Source organism: Carcharodon carcharias, chromosome 13, assembly GCF_017639515.1.
Source record: "Carcharodon carcharias isolate sCarCar2 chromosome 13, sCarCar2.pri, whole genome shotgun sequence".
Taxonomy (NCBI): Eukaryota; Metazoa; Chordata; class Chondrichthyes; order Lamniformes; family Lamnidae; genus Carcharodon; species Carcharodon carcharias.
Genome location: NC_054479.1, coordinates 132,651,725 through 132,672,068, shown reverse-complemented (window position 1 = coordinate 132,672,068; position 20,344 = coordinate 132,651,725). Strand labels below are relative to the sequence as shown.

The 20,344-nt window shown below is 40.7% G+C and overlaps 1 protein-coding gene across 3 annotated transcripts in view; it reads left to right on the top strand.

Moving 5' to 3' along the window:
* Positions 1 to 20,344, top strand: part of mkln1 (muskelin 1, intracellular mediator containing kelch motifs) — a 150,374-nt gene that overhangs the window by 67,050 nt on the left and 62,980 nt on the right. For all 3 annotated transcript variants that reach the window (XR_005944728.1, XM_041202257.1, XM_041202256.1), the window contains exons 8-9: positions 138 to 203; positions 10,520 to 10,632. Coding sequence is in view for 2 of the 3 variants with exons in the window: in XM_041202257.1 (XP_041058191.1) it covers positions 138 to 203; positions 10,520 to 10,632 (179 nt within the window). In the remaining variant the exon portion in view is untranslated. The remainder of the gene's footprint in view (positions 1 to 137; positions 204 to 10,519; positions 10,633 to 20,344) is intronic.

Sequence of the window (20,344 nt, the reverse complement as noted above, 5' to 3'; positions counted from 1 at the left end):
GATTGATTTGTTTGTTGAAAATGTCTTGCTTTTGCATATACTGCTGCTTTATTCATGTTCCCTCTCTGTTCTGATGCTGACACTGTGATCTTGATGTCACTTCAGACAAGTTAAAAGAATTTTACATTTTTGGCCAGGTGATGGAGATGACAATAGACCTGGAATGAGGGGAGGTCATCAGATGGTAATTGACGTTCAAACAGGTAAGGATGTTATACATTGAACTAGAGCGATAGAGTTAGAATAACTTGCTTTCTAAGCAATGGAAAAAAAGTAGTGTGTGCAGCTGGTAAACAAAAGACTGGACCATAATTTAACCACTTTCATAAACTCTTCACTCTATGAAAGTGTTGTCGAGGGGCTAATAACATCCTGTTGTTTGTTCCATACAAGAGATAATCCATGTCAACACTGAAGATTAAGCTATTATCTGTACTGTAAATTGCTATGTGAGCGCTTTGCAGAATGAAAAGCAATTTTGTACCTGTAATTGTAGGTTATGTATGACAGCAGGACATAATTTTAGCTTGAAGGACTTTTGGTGCGGAGGGGGTGGATTAGGGAGGTGGCATGTAATCTGTGTATTGTTTAAAATTGCTTTGTGCAGTTCACTGTGTAGTCTCATTTGAAATGGTCATGATTTTTCCTGTGCCACGATACCTGTACTTTTGAATTGGCTGCCAAGATGAATGGCTGACCGTGTTGGGAAGTCAACACACATAAGGTAAAAATAAAAGGTTCCTCAATAATCCAGAATGATACCTGTTCGGTCCCTCCAAAATTACTTAATTTAGGACATGAATGTTTAAAATAGATAGAACTGAATGGATTTCTGTCTTATTGATAGGATGAAATGGTTATCAAAATGAAATGCTGTATATAACACAAGAGCTTTAATTGGATAAGAGAAATGAGTTTTGTTTCAAAGGGTGTCTGTCCTCCTACTGGCCATTTAGAGTATTAACGGGATCTATGGAAAGGCCGAGAACAAGCTACACTGTGCCAATAGCAACAGTGCCTTATTGACGTCACTTACAGCATGGGGGAGTGATTGCACAGTCAGCAGCTGTGCATTGTAAGGGCCACCACTGGCATGGACAGTTTTAGTTCAAAAGCTAAAAACATCGAAAACACTAACTAATGTGCTTATTTTCTCGTGCAATTTGTAAAAGAATGCTTGCTGATTTGTAAAGCATTATGTAGCTAAGATTGGAGTCTTAGAATTGTACACTGAAGAATATAAGCTTATAGCTAGCTTCTGTACAGGGAATACTGAGCAAAGTCTCCATTTTCTAGGGCATGTAAAGTGCTTATAGTTTTAAGGATGAGTTGGATGCATGATGGAATCGATACATCATATCTTCCAAAACTTAGTTTGTCCTGTGTATTAGCAAGGAAATTTGATGTTTTCAATCTGCGTTGATCCCTTTATTGTCATTCTTTTTGCAAATCTTAAAGCTTGGAGCTCATTGTTCCTGAAACTTAACAGCATAGTTTATGAATTTAAGATGTTTATATTTGAACTGAAAATCACCAGTAAAGTTCATGATGGATATAGGTAATGGAGAAGATAAAGGTTGACACAAGATTTATGTCATTTATGGAGCAGAATAGTGATGATGGCTATAATGTTGGCATGAAAAAGTACTTAACCTTTCACAACTCTGTTTACTGTTATTATCTTATTCCTTCACATGGAGCAAATATTCCTGCCTTGTGTGTGGCTCAAAATAACTAATTGCATTCATGGTTGGGGGTTATTTTAACTGTTAAATGTGAAAGGTATTTTGTTAGTATATTGGACAACGTACCCAAACCTTTAACCTGTCTTTGCTGTTTAGATGCTTACGTGGAATCATAGATGGTCCTCTTATTTCACTTTGATAGAATTATTCACAATACTCCAGGTGTGGCAATACCAAAGCACTGTAAAACTTCAGTGTGACCTGGGGTTTCATCTGATTTGGCAATAAAACTGAGCATCCTGTTTGCTTTGTTCGCTGTTACCTCGTATTGTTAAGGCATGGCAAATTATCTTTGCCAGGACACTGGAAGTCATCATTGCTCTTTGTCAAAATGTCATGGGATCTTGAATGTCCACCAGAACAATCGAGTCAGGTCGTCTGTTTAAGATTTTCTATGAAGATCCACATGTGACAGTGTAGCGCTCTCTCAGTACTATCTCATCAACTAGATTATGTGCTTAAACTGAGAGCGTGGGACTTCAATCCCCTTTTTTTCAAAAGCTATTTTCATGGTTTAGTTTTTGGCTCAAGAATACATGCTTGGTGTCATGAACTGCTTTGGTAGCATGGAATGATGCTCCAAAGTTGTCCTTTCGATTGGAATGTGAACCAGCATTTAGACCTATTTGAACTAGATCAAATCACTGGCCAAGTGACAAATAGCAGGAGACTTCCCATCATTAATAAGCAAATAGCAGTGATGAGATTAGAGAGACCTCTTCGTTAACAACTTTGTCACATATGCCTCATTCTTGAGTAGTTGAATCTATGGTCAAGCTTTGGGAAAGGAAGAGGCCTATTCTTAAAATCTTCATACTTAATTCTGTATTACCTTTTTTGTGAATTATGTTTATCACAGTAAAAGTTATAAATCTTTCATTTTGTGCTTGCAAGCTTAAAAAATACAGGAAATGTATTTGCCAAGTTGAAAATGACTTTTCCTTGGAAATTTACATTTGTAGCTGATGTGGAATGGTACAGAACATTGTTTTCCAAGGAATTTGAGTTGGAACAATTTTAATGTGGATGCTGTTTATGTTCACAAATCTTATAATCTCCATGTATTGTGGCAATCAAGAATTTTTACTGTTAAGGATCAATGTAAAGTAAAATGGTAGAGTAATTTGGGTGTCAACTCATAAGCTCGACTCAAGAGCTTAAGAGACCACTTTTATCAGAGTCTGACGCAGACTGTGGTAAAACAAGTTTGGTGCAAAGCAAACGTTACAATTCATGCTGAAGTGTCTTCATACTGGCATTCAATTGGTTATTTTTAGGCAGAGACCAATGTGGGAGTTGTGCTTTAACTCAGCTGCTGCCTATGTCACTTGCTTTACAACTTGTACCTGTAATTTCTTTGGTATGACACCATTTGAAGTTACTTTTAGCTGCTTTCCATCTTCCACACTCTCTAATAAATGCATACCACAGCCTAATATTAATGCTTTTGCAAGTTTTAGGTTCAGATTTAATTTGTAAAATAGAGCTGCAGATAAGACAATTGCATGCTTCATAGCTAATTTGAAGCAGTTGACAGAACATTGAGAGTTCGGTACGACTCTGAACAACATGCTCAGAGATCATTTGGTGTGTGGTGTGAAAGTGGACACTATTCAGAAAAGATTATTGTCCGAAGTGAATCTGGATTTCAAGAATGTGCTAGAGGTAGTGCTGGCCATGGAAAGTGTAGTAAGAGATTCAAAAGCAATACAGGGTGTGCAAAATGGCACCGCCCTCCACATCAGTTGGGAAACCTCAGCTGATAGAGGGGCGAGAAGGCAAGACTCTGCTGAGAAACAGGAAACAGCCCCTGCTTGATGAAGAATTTAAAAAAAACTTTGTAGTGAAATTGAATAATTTTAATAGAGGTGGAAACAATCAGTCTTTTAGTGATTGGCAGTTTAAAAAAATCAAATGCTGATATCACAGAAATGGGCATATGAAGAGGTACTGCAAGGAAAGATTCAAGCAGGCTTGTAAACAGAAGAAGCCCAATGAAATCTATAATGTAGAAGAGCCTGAAACAACAAATTCAGACATTTACTTGTCGTTTAATCTGAAAATTGGAAAGACAGAACCAATATTTGTCACAGTGAAAGTAAGCGGCAAACCTGTTAGAATGGAAGTGGACACGAGAGCATCCACTACAGTAATTGGGGAACATACCTTCAGATATTTGAATAATGGTGAACATCAATTAAGTTTAGAAGAAGCAGCCGCCAAGCTAAAAACATATACGGGTGAAGGCATTCAAGTAAAAGGCATAAGCAGAGTAACTGCCCATTATGGAAGCCAATCAGCAAAGCTACTCTTGTTGGCAGTAGCAGGTGAAAAGCAAAGCCTCCTGGGGCAAAATTGGTTGAAGGAGATTAAGTTAGAATGGGCTGAAATTTTCCAGTTGAGAGCAAGTGGGCTACCAAAGCTACTTAGCACGCCATCGCCTTTAAAGACGAACTGGGGAAAATCCTGGCCATGTTGGCCAAGATTCATGTGGATCTGGAAGCAACCCCTCACTTTATGAAGGTGAGACTGATGCCACATTCCCTACAAGAAAAAGCCAACATTGAACTGAACAGGCTAGAGAAACTGGATGTTACACAACCTGTTCAGTTCTCAGAATGGGCACCACGCTAGTCCACGTCCTTAAAGCCAACCAAAGTGTCCAAATTTGTGGGGACTACAAACTGGCGGTTAATAAAGTAGTTAAGCTAGATGGGCACCCCATTCCAAAAATCGAAGAGCTGTATGCCGAGCGGGCAGAAGGGATAATGTACACAAAGCCTGACATGAGTCATGCTTATCAACAGCTAGAGTTGGATAATGCCTCTGGGGAATTTGTCATAATTAATACTCTCAAAGGGTTGTACCAATATATATGATTGCCTTTTGGTGTCTCCCTACTGGTGCCATCTTTCAGAGAAGAATGGAAAGCTTACAGCACGGACTGCCCAGGTTGTAGTCTATTTAGATGATCTATTGGTAACAGGATTCACTGAAAAAGAGCATTTGGCAAAATTAGAAGAAGTCTTAAAATATTTCTTGCAAGCTGGGGTGCATTTAAAAAAAAGTTCATGTTCCAAGCGAGGGAAGTGATCTATTTGGGTCACCGGGTAGATTCACAGGGCCTCCATCTGGTTGAGGAGAAAGTGGGAGCCATAAGAGAGGCACGTGTGCCAAAGAACGCCTCAGAGCTCAAATCCTTCCTAGGAATAATCAACTATTATGGGTGGTTCTTACCCAGTTTGTCTACAGTGCTGGCCCCCTGCATTCTCTACTCCAAAAAAACCAACGTTGGTCTTGGGAGGTGCCCCAGAAAGAAGCTTTCATAAAGGTGAAACAATTGTTGCACTTATCCAATCTATTAGTGCATTATGACCAGATGAAAGAGTTGGTGCTGAAATGTGACGCACCTCCCTGCAGAGTGGGAGTAGTGCTCTCTCATCAGATGGACAGCGGCCAATAGCTTACGTATCAAGAATGCTCACTGCAGCGGAAAAGGGACATTCACAGATAGAAAAGGCCTATACATCATTTTGGTGTCAAGAAATTTCACCAGTACATGCACATCCACCATTTTACAATTGGATCAGACCACAAACCATTGCTAGAATTGTTTAGTGAGGACAAGGCTATACCACCCATAGCCTCAGCAAGAATACAACGAATTATGTATGGTAGCATGTGAATACACTTTCATACATAGGCCTGGCAACCAAGTCCCAAACGCTGATGCCCTTAGTCATTTGCCTTTACAAGAAATTGATGACGCTTTCTTTTTCATTACAGGACTACCCTCATACAACAACAGGTGTCACACCTGCGGAGTTATTGTTGAAGCATCATCTCAGCACGAGATATTAATAATGCTGAATCTAGAGGGGAAGGTGGAAAGGAGTTAGGGAAGCCAAAAAACTAGACACAACTGGCATTGTCATGAGGGGAAATTTACTGTGGGAGTGCCGGTATATGTGAAGAACTTTGGGGAAAGACAAAAGTGGTTACTGGGTGAAATAAGTGCGGTGACTGGACCCTTGTCTTACCACATGGAGGTGGAAGGCCGGATCATCCGTAAACATGTGGACCATTTAAGGAAGAGAGACAAATCACCAAGATTTGGTTCCGCCAGTGATCATGACTGTGTCTGCGTTTCCTGCTGAGAATACTCAACCCAGGACTGACATGTCTGATGTTCCTCTCAGAGTTGAGGATACAGAACTGCAAATGCCCACTGACACACCTGATCAGGCAGCTCCGGAAAAGGAGGATCCTGATAAATGTCATGACTCACTGGGAATAGTGCGCTGTAATATCAAGCCCACTGTTCCCTGAGCCATGACACATATGAAAATATTTGACCAAACCACCAGATTGCCCCAGAATACGAGCACTAGGTTTGTAAACTTAATCAGTAAATAACTGTTCATTGAACAAACTGTCATTAACCAGTGGCAAACGAAAGAAATATGAACTGCTAATTTCTAATAATATAACTTAAACTCTACCCCTGTCTTAAATCCCGATACACACACACATACAAGACACTCAAAACATGGATTTTAAGGGTGGGATATAACAGTTGAACAGCACCAATTCCAGAATGCAGGACTTGATGTGTTGATTTTGATCGATGCCTTCCAAATTCCTTTCAGTTCTTTTTGATGACACGAGGTGATCGTCCAGCATGTTCAGTATTTAGCTCACTGGTTGAGCACTTGCCTTTCAATCTCTCTCTAGCAGTGATTTTCCCCTTTGTTTCTTGACAGGTGTTTTCAGAGAGCGAGCAGGTTATAGAGATATGAGGAGAAAAAGCCAGCTAGCTATTATTGTGAAATTACTGGAATTGTACACACACGGGAAAAAGAGGTTTTAGGTCTTGTTCCTTTCAGGTTAGGTGCTATTCTGTAGCACTGCTCTCACACAAAACCTGGTCACCTGGTCTGGAGTCAATTAAAATGTAGTTGCCAAGCAGCTCGCTTGGTCCAGGACTCCTTTCTGGCATTATTCTGTCTTTCATGGCACACTCGGTTCCAGGACTGCAACATTGTATATATCTTTCATCCTGTTCCAGTGGACTTGCCTTTCAAACTGCAGCCTTTGAAATTTTAATCCACAATCCAACAGAAAAAGATATGTTCTTTACAACAGTCCAGCAGGAATAAAAAGATATGTTCCTTACACACAAAATCTGAAGCTGTGAAGCTGCGACGTTCCACACGTACCAGGAAACGACCTGAAAGACCGAACTTGTAAATAACCTACCTTGCGTAAATATTATGTTGTCTTGAAAAATATGTATTTGTAAATATAATATGTACAGCCGAGTTAAAGGGGGAGGAATATAGAAATTATGCTTTTATTTAGTGTGTAATGTACCTTGAAGAATAATGCTTGTTGGGAAGATCATATGATCTGTAGTAGCCAATAAGAGAATAGCGTGGGCTAGTTCAGTCAGTGTAGAGATAGAGTTGGAATTGAAAGCACCTGTGTAGTTGCTGCTGAGTATATTGTAAGTAAACTTAATTTTTCCACCCATGAAGTGTCTGCTGACCAACTCTATCATTAATAGTGCAACTCGGCCACCCTACAACAAGCTGAAAGAAATGGGTTGGAAAAAATGTCTTTTTAGAAGATAGAACAAAAACAAAGTGAAGAGGTTTAAGGATGTTCCAGAGAGCTTGGATAAGGCTTTACCATTGATGATTGGTCAAAGAGAGGGAGAAATTCACATTAGGTCAAAGTTGCAGAAGATTGCAAAACTGAGGAGGGGCAAGGACTTATAAATGAGCCAAGAATTTCAAACTGGGTGTAATGAGACACCAGGAGTAATAGCACATGATGTGTCAGTGGGACTGACTGCTACTGGTACCAAGTTTTCGGGAAAGTTGCAATTTGAGAGTAGTGGAACTCGAGGCATGCTAGGAGGTTTAGTTGAATGAATAGCTATTTCTTCAAATGACAGTATCAGTCATTCCCACTGACACACATCATGGACATCAGCAGCAGTCATGTGCTACATGAAGTATGCCAGGATGACTCGATGTTTTCACCACAGGAAGGGGAGAAAATGGATAGTTGGGGAAAAAAGGTGCTGCAACTGCTCTGTTCAAGAGAACTGAGCACTGTTCCAAGAATAACATGGAGGAAATGGACAGAATAGTGTAGTTTTACAAGAAACAGTTGCAGGTGATCCCAAATTGAATTGATGCTCAGCTTGCACAGGAAAAAAAAAAGTCTTGTCTGCTGCCCTTTGCGTTTGGCTCAGCCCTGCAAAAGGAAGTGAGGGTTGTGCCAGATTTGTGTTCAATAAGACTGTTGTGATGTTATGGTTTCTGTGAACTGAGAGAATTTATGAACATAGAAGGCTCTCTCTAAATTGAAACACAACGAGTCTATTATTGAAGGGTAATTGGAGTTAATGAACTATCATAACCTTATTTAAAAATACAATGATATCCAAGTGTTTCTGTTTCTCCCCAGCCCAATCCCCTGGCTCTCCCGCCCCCTCTCCTTTTGGTTTGTTTACTGGGGAAAAGAAAAACATCACGTGGAAAGGATCAAATAAATTGGCTTTAGCCATTGTTCATAAAAATCTTTCAAGCTTTTTTGTGACCCTCCTCCTTTCTGAAATAACCTACAGACATGCAGAGTTGAAGTCAAGGAACGTGAGGACCTGTTATCTTTCTATAGGTCCCAATATTGTATAATGCTAAAATTGTTTTAATCCCCTTATGCTGCATTTTGTGCAATGCTTTGCAAAAGTATTTATATTTGGTTCAGTTTTATCTCTTTCAGCTGGTTGGTCCATATCCGGACATTAATTCTAAATTGATAATTTGTATCTTCAAAGGAATGGAGCTTCACTTTACATGAATCCAACATCATTTTGGGCAGATACTTTTTTGTTTTAATAACGTATGTGCAGAAGTTCAAGTTTTTCATGGGGAAGATTCTGTACCCATGAATGTTACATTTTAGCTGTGCTATGATTCTATACCATATCGTCAAGCTTTTGGTAAGATCCGATTATAAACTGATAATGTTTTGTTTAAAGTAGACAACGTTTAAGATTCAAGACACTGGCTAAAAGGATAAAACCACAAGATTCCACGTGTCTTGAACAAACAAAAATAAATTTTACTGTACAAGGTCAAACATATAAAATAATTTACAATATCTATCTTATATGCTAACATTCAGGGTTAATTTGAGGTACATGTGAATTAGCAGGCAAACTGTAGATGAACACATCATACTGTACAATAAATAACAAGTGTGACCAAGACAGATTGCATGGATTTCTCAGCAACCCACCCAGATATCAGTAAATGCCGAGTCAACCAATCCCATTGAAACTTTATCTCCCTCATGAGGGACCTCCAAACTTTTAAAGGTCAAGCCTATGAATTCCCTAAAAGCCATTCCAACGAGGACTGTCTCAAGGACTGCACAACTCCCATGGTTTCAGTCTTGATTTCTGAGCCTGCACTCCAACCTCTAGTTACTGGCGCAGTAGCTGGCTAGCTCCAGTGGGCTGGCACTGTCTCTGGATTTCACCAATCTCCCAGCTACACCAACCTATAAATGGCTCCCAGGGCTTCTTGTGAGCCCTGACGCTTTCCAGCAGGGAGCAGTGACCTGCCACCTTCTCAGACCCCCAGGATTTCTCCTGAGCGGTAACTGCACAGAGTTATCAAACGGCTTCTGGGACCTCCGCTGAATGCAACTACACAGAACCAGCTAACGGCAACACTTTTGCTGCGTGGAGCCTGCCAACAGTATGGCCTTGTCCGCTGCTGCAGAACATTCACCCCCACAGCAAACGCTGTGAATCCCTGGAACTTGCTTAAACTCTACCCCCAATCTCCATGACGACTAGCCTTCCAGAGCTCACCGAATGCTTTTAAATTAATTGTAGCTTTAATTGCTAAAATAAAACAACTCAGGGCTGCTTCTTTACAAGCAGTGTAGGCGCTTCATCTCCAATTCTCCAGCTAAGTAAGGCAGCCTGCTGTTTCATGACCTTGTCTTTCTAGTTGTTAACCCCTTAAGTCAACATAGGCCCCAGTCTTTTAAGCGTAATAGTGTTCAGGTTGCATTTATCCCATTTTCAGTTAAACTGTAATCTTCCCAGAACTAAGAATTACTTCTAAAATAATACACTGAACCATAAACTAGGTATTTATAACTGCTAGCTGCCTTTGCTTGTGTGGCTTCTGCTTTGTATGGAATCAGCTAGCCATTTAGGCACCCACCCCTCCAACTATGGAACTGATATTGAATGAAGAAATGCAGTTTCACTTCTGAACTTGGTCCCTGCCCCTGTAGTTGAAACAAGTTTAAAGATTGAAAGTTGCATTTTTTTGGATTGCATAGCAAAGTCCATTTCAATATCTTATGAAGGCAATACTGTAGCACTGCAGCGATCCTTAAGCATGTACTGTTTTGTTTAACTTTGCATTGTCTTTTTGTTCGTTTAAGTCCTTGCATGAGAAACTGTACCCGTTTCTTGCCTCACCTCCTGCAAAGGACTATGGTTACCCAGGCGTTGGAAAGTGATTGTAGAAAATAGTATCTTGTAACTAACAAACTCGATGTTATCCCTGTGAAATGAGCCTTCAAACCCTGGAAGGAGTAAACTGTCGATCTACAAGTTTGCCATTCAGATAACGCCCCAGGATGACACTGGTTATCAATGTTGAGACTAGATTGCTAAAGTTTAAGTGAAAAATTCCAGTGGAAAATCTCTGAATAACAACTTTTTTTTTTCTTTGCAGAAACAGTATATTTATTTGGTGGTTGGGATGGAACACAGGATCTGGCAGACTTCTGGGCATACAGTGTTAAAGAAAACCAATGGACCTGTATATCTAGAGATACTGAGAAAGAGGCAAGTATTTTGTTTACGAAATGATGCTGGGGTAGCAGTTGCGTGGAATAAACGTTCATCTGGAAATTGAAGGGGTGTAATGCAGAGGTTCCCAAACTCAGGAACAGCATGTTGAAGTTATTTAATGAGGTGGGCGAGGGTTGGTGGGTGGTAGGTATTTTGGGGCCCGTCTGAAGGTGTTCGTTGTAACTCATTAATAGGGCCAGACCTGCAATTTATATTTGGCCCATTGTGCTTTAGCAGTCCTGTCAACATGGGCTGATTGTCAACGGTGCTCTCCCGAAAAACTCGGGCATTCTCAGCAGTTCCAGCCTTCCCTACCTGTGTTTTAATTCCTCCTCAGTTTAAGTGTGTTTCGTTCAGTTTAGAAAAAGCTATTTACCTTCTAGACTATATATCTCTGTGCTGTATGAATATCTGGGTAAAAAACATTTACAACACAGAAACAGACCCCGCCGGTGTTCATGCTCCACGTGAGCCCAGTTAGAAATGCCCATAAGCCCGGGGGTCCATGTTGCCATTTGAGCAGCAAGTTGGCATCTCGGCTTCAAAAATCGCAGTGTCATTTTCTCTTGTACCTGCACAAAGCCCCAATGAAATTTAAAGGGAAGAGATCAATAACCTTACTTTTAAAGTAGTCTCTGAACGAAAGATTACTTTATTTCCCAGGACTTTGCACCTTTCTGGAAATTTTATTTTACTGTGCTTGGATTTAATGTTGCTGCTTGCTTTCCATCTCTTTAAATTGAAAAAAGTAAAAGTACTAGTTAGTGTGCACATTCGTGGGTCCATATGTTTCCACAAAAAACTAAACTTGTATTTTATCTCCTCCAAGCAACCCAATGGATTCTAGTACTCTCTGCTCCACCTTTGAAAATCCTGAGCCCATAGACCCACTCTAGTTCCCTCAATGGAGAGTTGCTCCAAACCAAAGAGAGGAGGGGCCTGTGAATTTCCTTCCTGTGCACCTGTTTACACTTATGGTGGCCAGAAAACTCCTTGGATTTTCTTTTGCTTCTTGGGCATTACACTGACAAAAGTGCAGTGGATAGATCTAGTGATGCTTTAGCCTATTAAACATTAAAGATGATACAGTTCTCATAGGCTAATGTCTTGGATAGACCCAGGCTGGGCTCAGTGGTCCTATTGGTTTCAGCATTGAGGCAGTTTTAAGATGTAGGCGGATGATTTATCTTTTCTGGAGACAGCAGGTGCTGAGTTGAGTTCTTTTTAAAAGCTCTGCCTGCGCTGCATTGTTAGTCAAAACCAGTAGATGGTTCGAAACTTGAAAGTTGGATAGAGAGAGGGAGAGAGCGGCTAGTCAAGGTCTTGCTTCTTCAGCATCTCATTTGTTTGTACTCTGGTCTGCAGGGAAAATAGGTGCTTAAACACACAAAGGGTTGCTGGCTTGCCACGTGACCCTCTCTTTCCAACTGCCCAGTGACCAAAATGGTTATGACTAGTGGATTCCAGTTGCAAGCTTACATGATTAGCTTATGTCTGGGCAAATTCCTTTTCATAGCCAGAGTCCCATTGTCTTAAGTGATTATGGCCAGTGGTTTGTTTCCATCCAGTTGACTATCTAGGTGATTGTCTGGGTGCTTTGCTAATAAGACCATAAGACATAGGAGCAGAAATTAGGCCATTCGGCCCATCGAGTCTGCTCCGCAAATCAATCATGGCTGATAAGTTTCTCAACCCCATTCTCCTGCCTTCTCCCCATAACCTTTGATCCCCTTACCAATCACCATGGCAATGAATTCCATAGATTCACCACTCTCTGGCTAAAGAAGTTTCTCCTCATCTCTGTTCTAAAAGGTCTTCCCTTTACTCTGAAGCTGTGCCCTCGGGTCCTAGTCTCTACTACTAATGGAAACATCTTCCTCACGTCCAGGCCTTTCAGTATTCTGTAAGTTTCAATCAGATCCCCCCTCATCCTTCTAAACTCCATCGAGTATAGACCCAGAGTCCTCAAATGTTCCTCATATGTTAAGCCTTTCATTCCTGGGATCATTCTCGTGAACCTCCACTGGACCCTCTCCAGGGCCAGCACATCCTTCCTGAGATATGGGGTCCAAAATTGCTCACAATATTCTAAATGTGGTCTGACCAGAACCTTATAAAGCCTCAGCAGCACATCCCTGCTTTTATATTCTAGCCCTCTCGAAATAAATGCCAACACTGCATTTGCCTTCCTAACTACCAACTCAACCTGCAAGTTAACCTTAAGAGAATCCTGGACGAGGACTCCCAAGTCCCTTTGCACTCCAGATTTCTGAATTTTCTCCCCATTTAGAAAATAGTCTATGCCTCTATTCTTCCTACCAAAGCGCATGACCTCACACTTCCCCACGTTGTATTCCATCTGCCACTTCTTTGCCCATTCTTCTAACCTGTCCAAATCCTTCTGCAGCCTCCTCACCTCCTCAATATTACTTGTCCCACCACCTACTTTGTATCATCTGCAAACTTAGCCAGGATGCCCTCAGTTCCTTCATCTAGATCATTAATGTATAAAGTGAAAAGTTGTGGTCCCAACACTGACCCTGCGGAACTCCACTAGTCACCAGCCGCCATTGTGAGAAGGACCCCCTTATCCCCACTCTCTGCCTCCTGCCAGATAGCTAATCTTCTATCCATGCTAGTACCTTGCCTCTAACACCATGGGCTCTTATCTTACTGAGCAGCCTTCTGTGCAGCACCTTGTTAAAGGCCTTCTGGAAGTCCAAGTAGATAACATCAATTGGCTCTCCTTTGTCTAACCTACTCGTTACCTCCTCAAAGAATTCTAACAGATTTGTCAGGCATGACCTCCCCTTGATGAAACGATGCTGACTTTGCCCGATTTTACCATGCACTTCCAAGTATTCTGAAATCTCATCCTTAATAATGGAATCTAAAATCTTACCAACAACCGAGGTCAGGCTAATCGGCCTGTAATTTCCCGTCTTTTGCCTTACTCCCTTCTTAAACAGGGGGGTTACATTCGTGATTTTCCAGTCCTCTGGGACCCTCCCTGACTCCAGTAATTCCTGAAAGATCACCACAAACGCCTCCACTATCTCTTCAGCTATCTCCTTCAGAACTCTGGGGTGTAATCCATCTGGTCCAGGTGAGTTATCCACCGTCAGACCTTTCAGTTTTCCTAGCACCTTCTCCTTGGTAATGGCCACCATACTCACCTCTGCACACACCACCCCCCCCCCCCCCCCCCCCCCTCCCCCCCCCGACTCTCTTGAACTTTGGGGATGTCACTGGTGCCTTCCACTGTGAAGACTGACGCAAAGTACCTATTCAGTTCCTCCGCCATTTCTTTGTTCCCCACTTCTACTACTTCTCCCGCGTCATTTTCCAGCGGCTCAATGTCCACTTTTGCCTCTCTCTTACCCTTTATATATCTAAAAAAAGCTCTTGCAATCTTCTTTTATATTACTGGCTAGTTTACTCTCATATTTAATCTTCTACCTCCTTATTTCTTTTTTAGTTGTCCTCTGTTGGCCTTTGTAGGCTTCCCAATCCCAATGCTCTTCACCGCATTGTATGCTAATGAGGTAGGAGATGGCCCCCATTCATACTCCTTCAAAGCAGTTGTCCCTGGTGAGGTTTGGCAGACAGCTTGTCTCCATTTCTATGACTTTGGAATATAGAAAGTACAGTGATGCAAATGTATAGCTGTCTTTGACTGTGATTTCAAGTGTTTGGAATGTGGCTTTGGTCATTTTAAAATTCAGTCAGTGGTTTCCAAACAGTAAATTCATAATTTTTAAAAATAAAAAAACATGATTTCCTTTCCTTTAAATTAGACAGCTTGCCTAGAATCAAATTATTTGTTGGTGAGGCCACTGCCTGTTGGTTTTCTTTCTAAAAATAGAATGCGTTCCATTTAAAATGTGAATTTGACTTGCCTTAAACCAGTGACTTTGCCAATCAGGTTGGTGTGGATCATCTGAAAACCTTCACAAAGGATTTTTCCTGCACTCTATTGTGATCCTGTTCATTAATAAAGTGTTGATGATTTTGTTGCACATTGCACAATCCGTTCCCTTTATCAGATGTTGCTCAAGTCAAAATAATTAATGATATTATAATGAGTTTTCTTCTCACAGTACTGTTGCTTTCCAATCTACTTGCATTTTATAGCACAAGGGAGGGTAATTCTCACTGCATTCTAATATATTCCTGCTGCGTGCTTGGAAAATGCAGTTGATTTGTTCAGTGGAAAAGGGAGCCTGCTACTGCATACTCAGGAACTTAACCCAAGGTTTCATCCCCTGCCTGCCACCCCAAACAAGGGGGCATCACTGGCGAACTGCAAGTAAACTTCCAAGTCTGTGCAATAAACTTTCTTCTAAGAACCCATTTTAAAAAACCTTTCCCCAGCTCACAACATTCTACATTGCAGAAACTGAGTGTAGGAGTGGATGGGTGATACATCAGTAATATCAGCTATTCAGTAAAGTGTGGGGTGCTGCTGTTGGGGGGGTGGAGCAGGGAGTCTGGAAGGTAAATAGCTCTTTCTGCCAAATTGGTTCCGAGGGGACAATGGCCACCATCACCAGATTGTTTCAATTAGCTGTGCCTTTGTTAGACACATATGGGACTAACCCCCTTCTTCTTGTCCAGAGTCTAAGTCTGTGAAGTAATGTTAATATTAGATAACCCTGTACTGTACCATGTGGTTAACACATGTTAACCATGTTTCCACTCTTTAGCGATACAGAAAAGTTACTGTTTCTGCAGCTGTATTCTGAGAATAGGTGAAAGTTTTGCATCTGTAGGCACTGGTGCAGCCTATAATTATGTGCGGCACTTATGGTTACGGTTTTTCACCGTGGGAAAATAAAATTCACTGCCTAATTTCCACTGCAGCTAACTGCTTCAAATATCAGGACTTGAGGCATGCCAGTTCCTGCTAACCAATAATTGCTGACAAACCACTCTCCTATATTGATAAAAACAAAAAACTGCGGATGCTGGAAATCCAAAGCAAAAACAGAATTACCTGGAAAAACTCAGCAGGAATCAGTTCTGTTGAAGGGTCATGAGGACTCAAAACGTCAACTCTTTTCTTCTCCACCGATGCTGCCAGACCTGCTGAGTTTTTCCAGGTAATTCTGTTTTTGTTTTTTCACTCCTACATTGTCGTGTCTTCCTCCCATGCTTGGCTGCTACCGTCAAAATATTATACTGATGCAGGCAAATAATTGAAAGGAGAAACTGAGCCTCTTCAGAATTTGTAACACAAAATTATTCTTTCCATTTGGTCCCAATTGGACAGTCATAACAGAAAAAGTTATGGGCTGGCTCCATCAAGAATACCTTCAGCAGCTGTCACAACAATTCTGCTCCTGCCTCTGCTGTTGGTGCATGTGTCCAGTCGGCAGCATACAAGATCATTCAGTGCATTTTTGCCAGTCGAAATTATTTCTGAGCCAAGAGCTTCAAAAGCCCTTATACAAGCCTTAACTGTAAAGTACAATTTTAGTTCATGCTTGCCATAGTAGATGTAGAGGAAAGAAAGGAACTGGCATTATGTCTTGTGTCTTCAGGAAATCCAAAAACATTTAACAACAAATTAATTACCATTGAAGAATAGTCTGTATTGTGTAGATAAGCATGGCAGCCAAATTGAACACTGTACGGTTCCACAAATTTCAAATGAGTTTAATGTGTTAGTCTGTGGTACTGGTTGAAGGAACTAAATCCACCAGGTTACTGGGAGAACTTGCTGCTTCACTTTGAATAGTGTCGTGGAAGCTTTCACACTTATCTAATTGGGCTAAATTCAACAAACGGCACCCCTTGACAGCACAAACTTCCTTAGAAGTGCACTGAACTGACAACGTAGGTAATGTGCTGTGGTCAGGAAGTGGAGCTTGAATTCATGCACAACCTTCTGAATCGGAATCAAGAGTGTTACCAATCAAGATGAGCTGGAACCTAATGGGAGTGGTGAGGTTCATTCATTTTAGTGAAACATAGAACAAGAAATGCTGTAAATTTGGAAGAAAAACAGAAAATGCTGGAAACGTAGATCCTCCACCAGAACTGGTAACCGGTTGTTAAGAGACCCATAATGGAGCTGAATAAAACAGGAAAACAAGACAAATGGGGGGAAAACAAATCAACAATATTACTGTCTGCCAGGAAAGTCAGTGGACACAAGTTTAACAAAAAGGTTATTGAAAAGCTTGAAAGACATGGAAATGTGTGGGTGATGTATAAAGGTTGTCTTAATGAGGCATTGGAAATTCATTTTTGAGAAAGAAAAAACTCGAAAATAGTTAAGTAAGGCTAATTAACATGCCTGGGAAAAATTCTGACAGAAGAGGTTGCAAATACAGGAACTAAATATATAAAATGCTAAGCACACAGATTTGCCAACACCTTAAAAGGGAAAAGAGGGTCCCAACACCTTGGGTACAGACCACGAGCCGGAGTTGTGTTCTTCTGAAAGATGTAGACCTGAAAGGCTTATTTGTTGGAGGATCACATGTCTAATAAAATGTGGGAGCTAGCAAAGCTCTGAACTTAATAAAACTGAAGGGTTATCTTTCAGATGAAACATTACGTCAATCCCCTGTCTGCCCCCTCGGGTAGATGTAAAACTTTTCATGAAACCATTTTGAAGAAGAGTGAAGTTCCTCCTTGTGTCCTGGTCAATATTTATCCTTCAACCAATATCACTAAAACAGATTATCTGGTCATTATTGCAGTTTGTGGGACCCTTGTGAGAAAATTACTGCTGCATTTCCTACATTGCAACAGTTAGCACATTTCAGAAAAGTATTTATTGTGAAGCACCTTGGGAAGTCTTGAGGTCATGAAAGGCACTACATAAATGTAAGTTCTTTGTTCTTTACTTGTCTCTTCCGTCATGACAAAGCTACGTTTGCCTCTGACAGTGAAGCTCAAGGCTTCAGATTAAGAGAAAGAGATTAGCAAATTTGTCTTTGTAATAGCTGCAAACAGACCTCAGCATTACTGCAAGGCAGGGCATGTGCATTTGATATTCTATGATGGAGCACTGTTGTATTAATTTACAAATATATAAATTTGCCAAGTTCTGCAGCAGCTGTCATTTTTAAGTCTGAGCATAGGCGTTTAGTCTGGATTAGCTTTGTATGGTAGGCGTGCAGCCTTCTAGAATATTGTCCATACAGCCATTTTTAATGCATGAGAGCCCAGACAGTGAAACATGGTAGAGTATTTGACAATGCAGCGCTTCACTGATGAACACACTGTTCACATCTGCCCGCATGCTTTTTCTGGCAGGGGTCAGTGGTTAACATTAGCAGCAAGGTTCTTGGCTAAACTCTTTGTTTCCACCCTGTCCCACATCTTTCTTAAGGCCAGAAATATGGCAATTTATGGTATTCCAATTTGCCTGAGATCAGAAAATGAAGCAGATATTGTATCTGGACTTAACCGTGGTATATATTTATTAAGCCATTAATGCATATATAATATTATTGGAAATATTTTTCTTTTAAAAATAGAGGTTTAGTCTGTGGGTGTGTCTTAATTGGATTAAAGCCAGCTAGTCTGGATGCTTTGTGTATTAGCTTTGACGTGTAAGAGTGGTAGAGTGTGTTTGCCCTTTTTTCAATAGAGCATTCAAGAAGTGGGGTGAAATCTGGCACTGCGCTTGCAGGGACCAAGCAATATTATTAATAAAATTGATACTATGAAAGGTGTTTTAATGCTAGAAGAGGTGGAGTTCAAAGAGGCTGACGATGCAATGAGAATTTACATTCATTTAGATGTGCTGGATATAACTGATAGCAGTTTTCATGTGTGCAGGGCAGAGGCAATGTAAGATCAAAGTGGTTGTAAGCCTACAACTGCCTCCATAGGAACTAAAGTGAAAAGAACCTAATTTTGAATTTTTAAGTTGAAAATGCTTTGATTGGTGTCTGTTTAAGTCTATGGGCTGCTGTTGCCTTAATGGAGATTAGTTTGGGAATTTGTTAAAAGTTATGATAGTAATATGTAGCCGTGTGTATATATTTAACTTTTGTAAATTAATAAAATGTTTAATTTAGTTTAATATAAAAACTCTTGAGAACTGGTGGTCTGATCCCTGAATTTAGAGCTGCATCACAAACATACCACACAAAATATAGATTATGGCAGTTGTTTAAAGTTTCCCTTTGGGATTTTTAAATAACTCAGTTTGATCAACTGCTGGGTGATAACAATGCTCGAGAATATTTTTATATGTAAAAATCGTTCCCAAATTTGAGTGAGAACTTTTCAGGAGATTTGTAGTTATACATATTTATATGTTGAATGAGTTGCTTTTTCCACTTTTGATGCAGATTTGGGACTGTGGGTGGCATTTGAGGGAGAGTGTGCTTTGGCTCAGCCTTGGTGAATGACCTGATTTTTTAAAAAAACTTTTCAAGCTATCTTAATAGAGAAGCTGTGTTGGCACTCCTCGGGCAATTCCACACAACCTGATGAATTTAAACCAAGGATCTGAAGGATTATTCTGAGCACCTCTGTGTTTGTGTAAAGCTCCATTAAAGTACTGTCAGAGCGGATTTTAAAATAACTATTCTTTCAAGTTGAAGAGTGAAAGCTCAATGCTGTATTTTGTATTGTAGGATAATTATTTCAAAAACTTGGTTCCTTTCTGTCCCTGTGATGCTAGTTTTTAGTGTACAAAAGTACTTATAGAATCCTTTGATCAGGAACTTCAGGGAGGGCAATTAGCTTTGCCAATTTGAAATTCTGGATCATCTTACATAATGCAGATGGATAGAGGAAAGCTTCATTTGCAGTGTTTTCTTGGCACCGTTCACAAGCAATTAAATTGTTTGATGTCAGTCAATGTTGGTGACTACTGAAGCTATTAAAGTTTTAAGGAGTTGCTAACTTAGATATTATTTCTTCACCCCGCTGCTCTGAATGTTCTGATGAATGGTTGCCCAATCTAGTGGTGGAGCCATTGGTGAGTTGGCTTTCTGCTTCGCTCCCCCCCCCCCCCCCCCCCCCCCCCCCCCCCCGCCCCCCCAACACTCTGAAATAATCAGGTTACTTATGTCAAGACACGAACACAGGCATGCTTTCTCATAGGAGGTGCAGGGGTAGAACAGGAACCCTGATGGAATTTTTACATTCTTGTTTTTCCCCCTCCCACCCACCCACACCCACACCCACCCACACCCACACACATTCTCTCCCCCCCCCCCCCCCCAAAGAACTAATCTAGGGCTGAACTTTGAACTTGTGTGTTATGCCTCAGTTGTCAATTGCAGGACTGCTTGATGTCATTAACTGATTTGGCAAACTGGGGTTGAAATTCAAATTGGGTGATCTGTTTAGTTTCGTGCCACAGTGACCAGCACAGTTACCCACAACAGGGAAGCAGCAGCTTCTCAATTGAACTGCTAATGTTTATAATGCTTGGGCACCACCATCAGGCCTAAATCTGCCAATAACTCAATGTTTCAGATGTTGGCAAAAATTTTGTGGGACAAAAATGCCTGTTAACTCATTAATTCCTGCACAAATTACAATTAAAAGCGTACACAAAAGGTAAAAGATTAATGAAGGAATTTGAATTAATGCAGCACCTTTCATTTTCTTAGGATGTGACAAAACGCTTTCTGCCAATGATGTACTTCTGAAGTCGAGTCACGAAAATGTAGAAAACATGGCAGCCAATCTGCAGGCACCAGAATTCCATAAACAGCATTCTGATTAT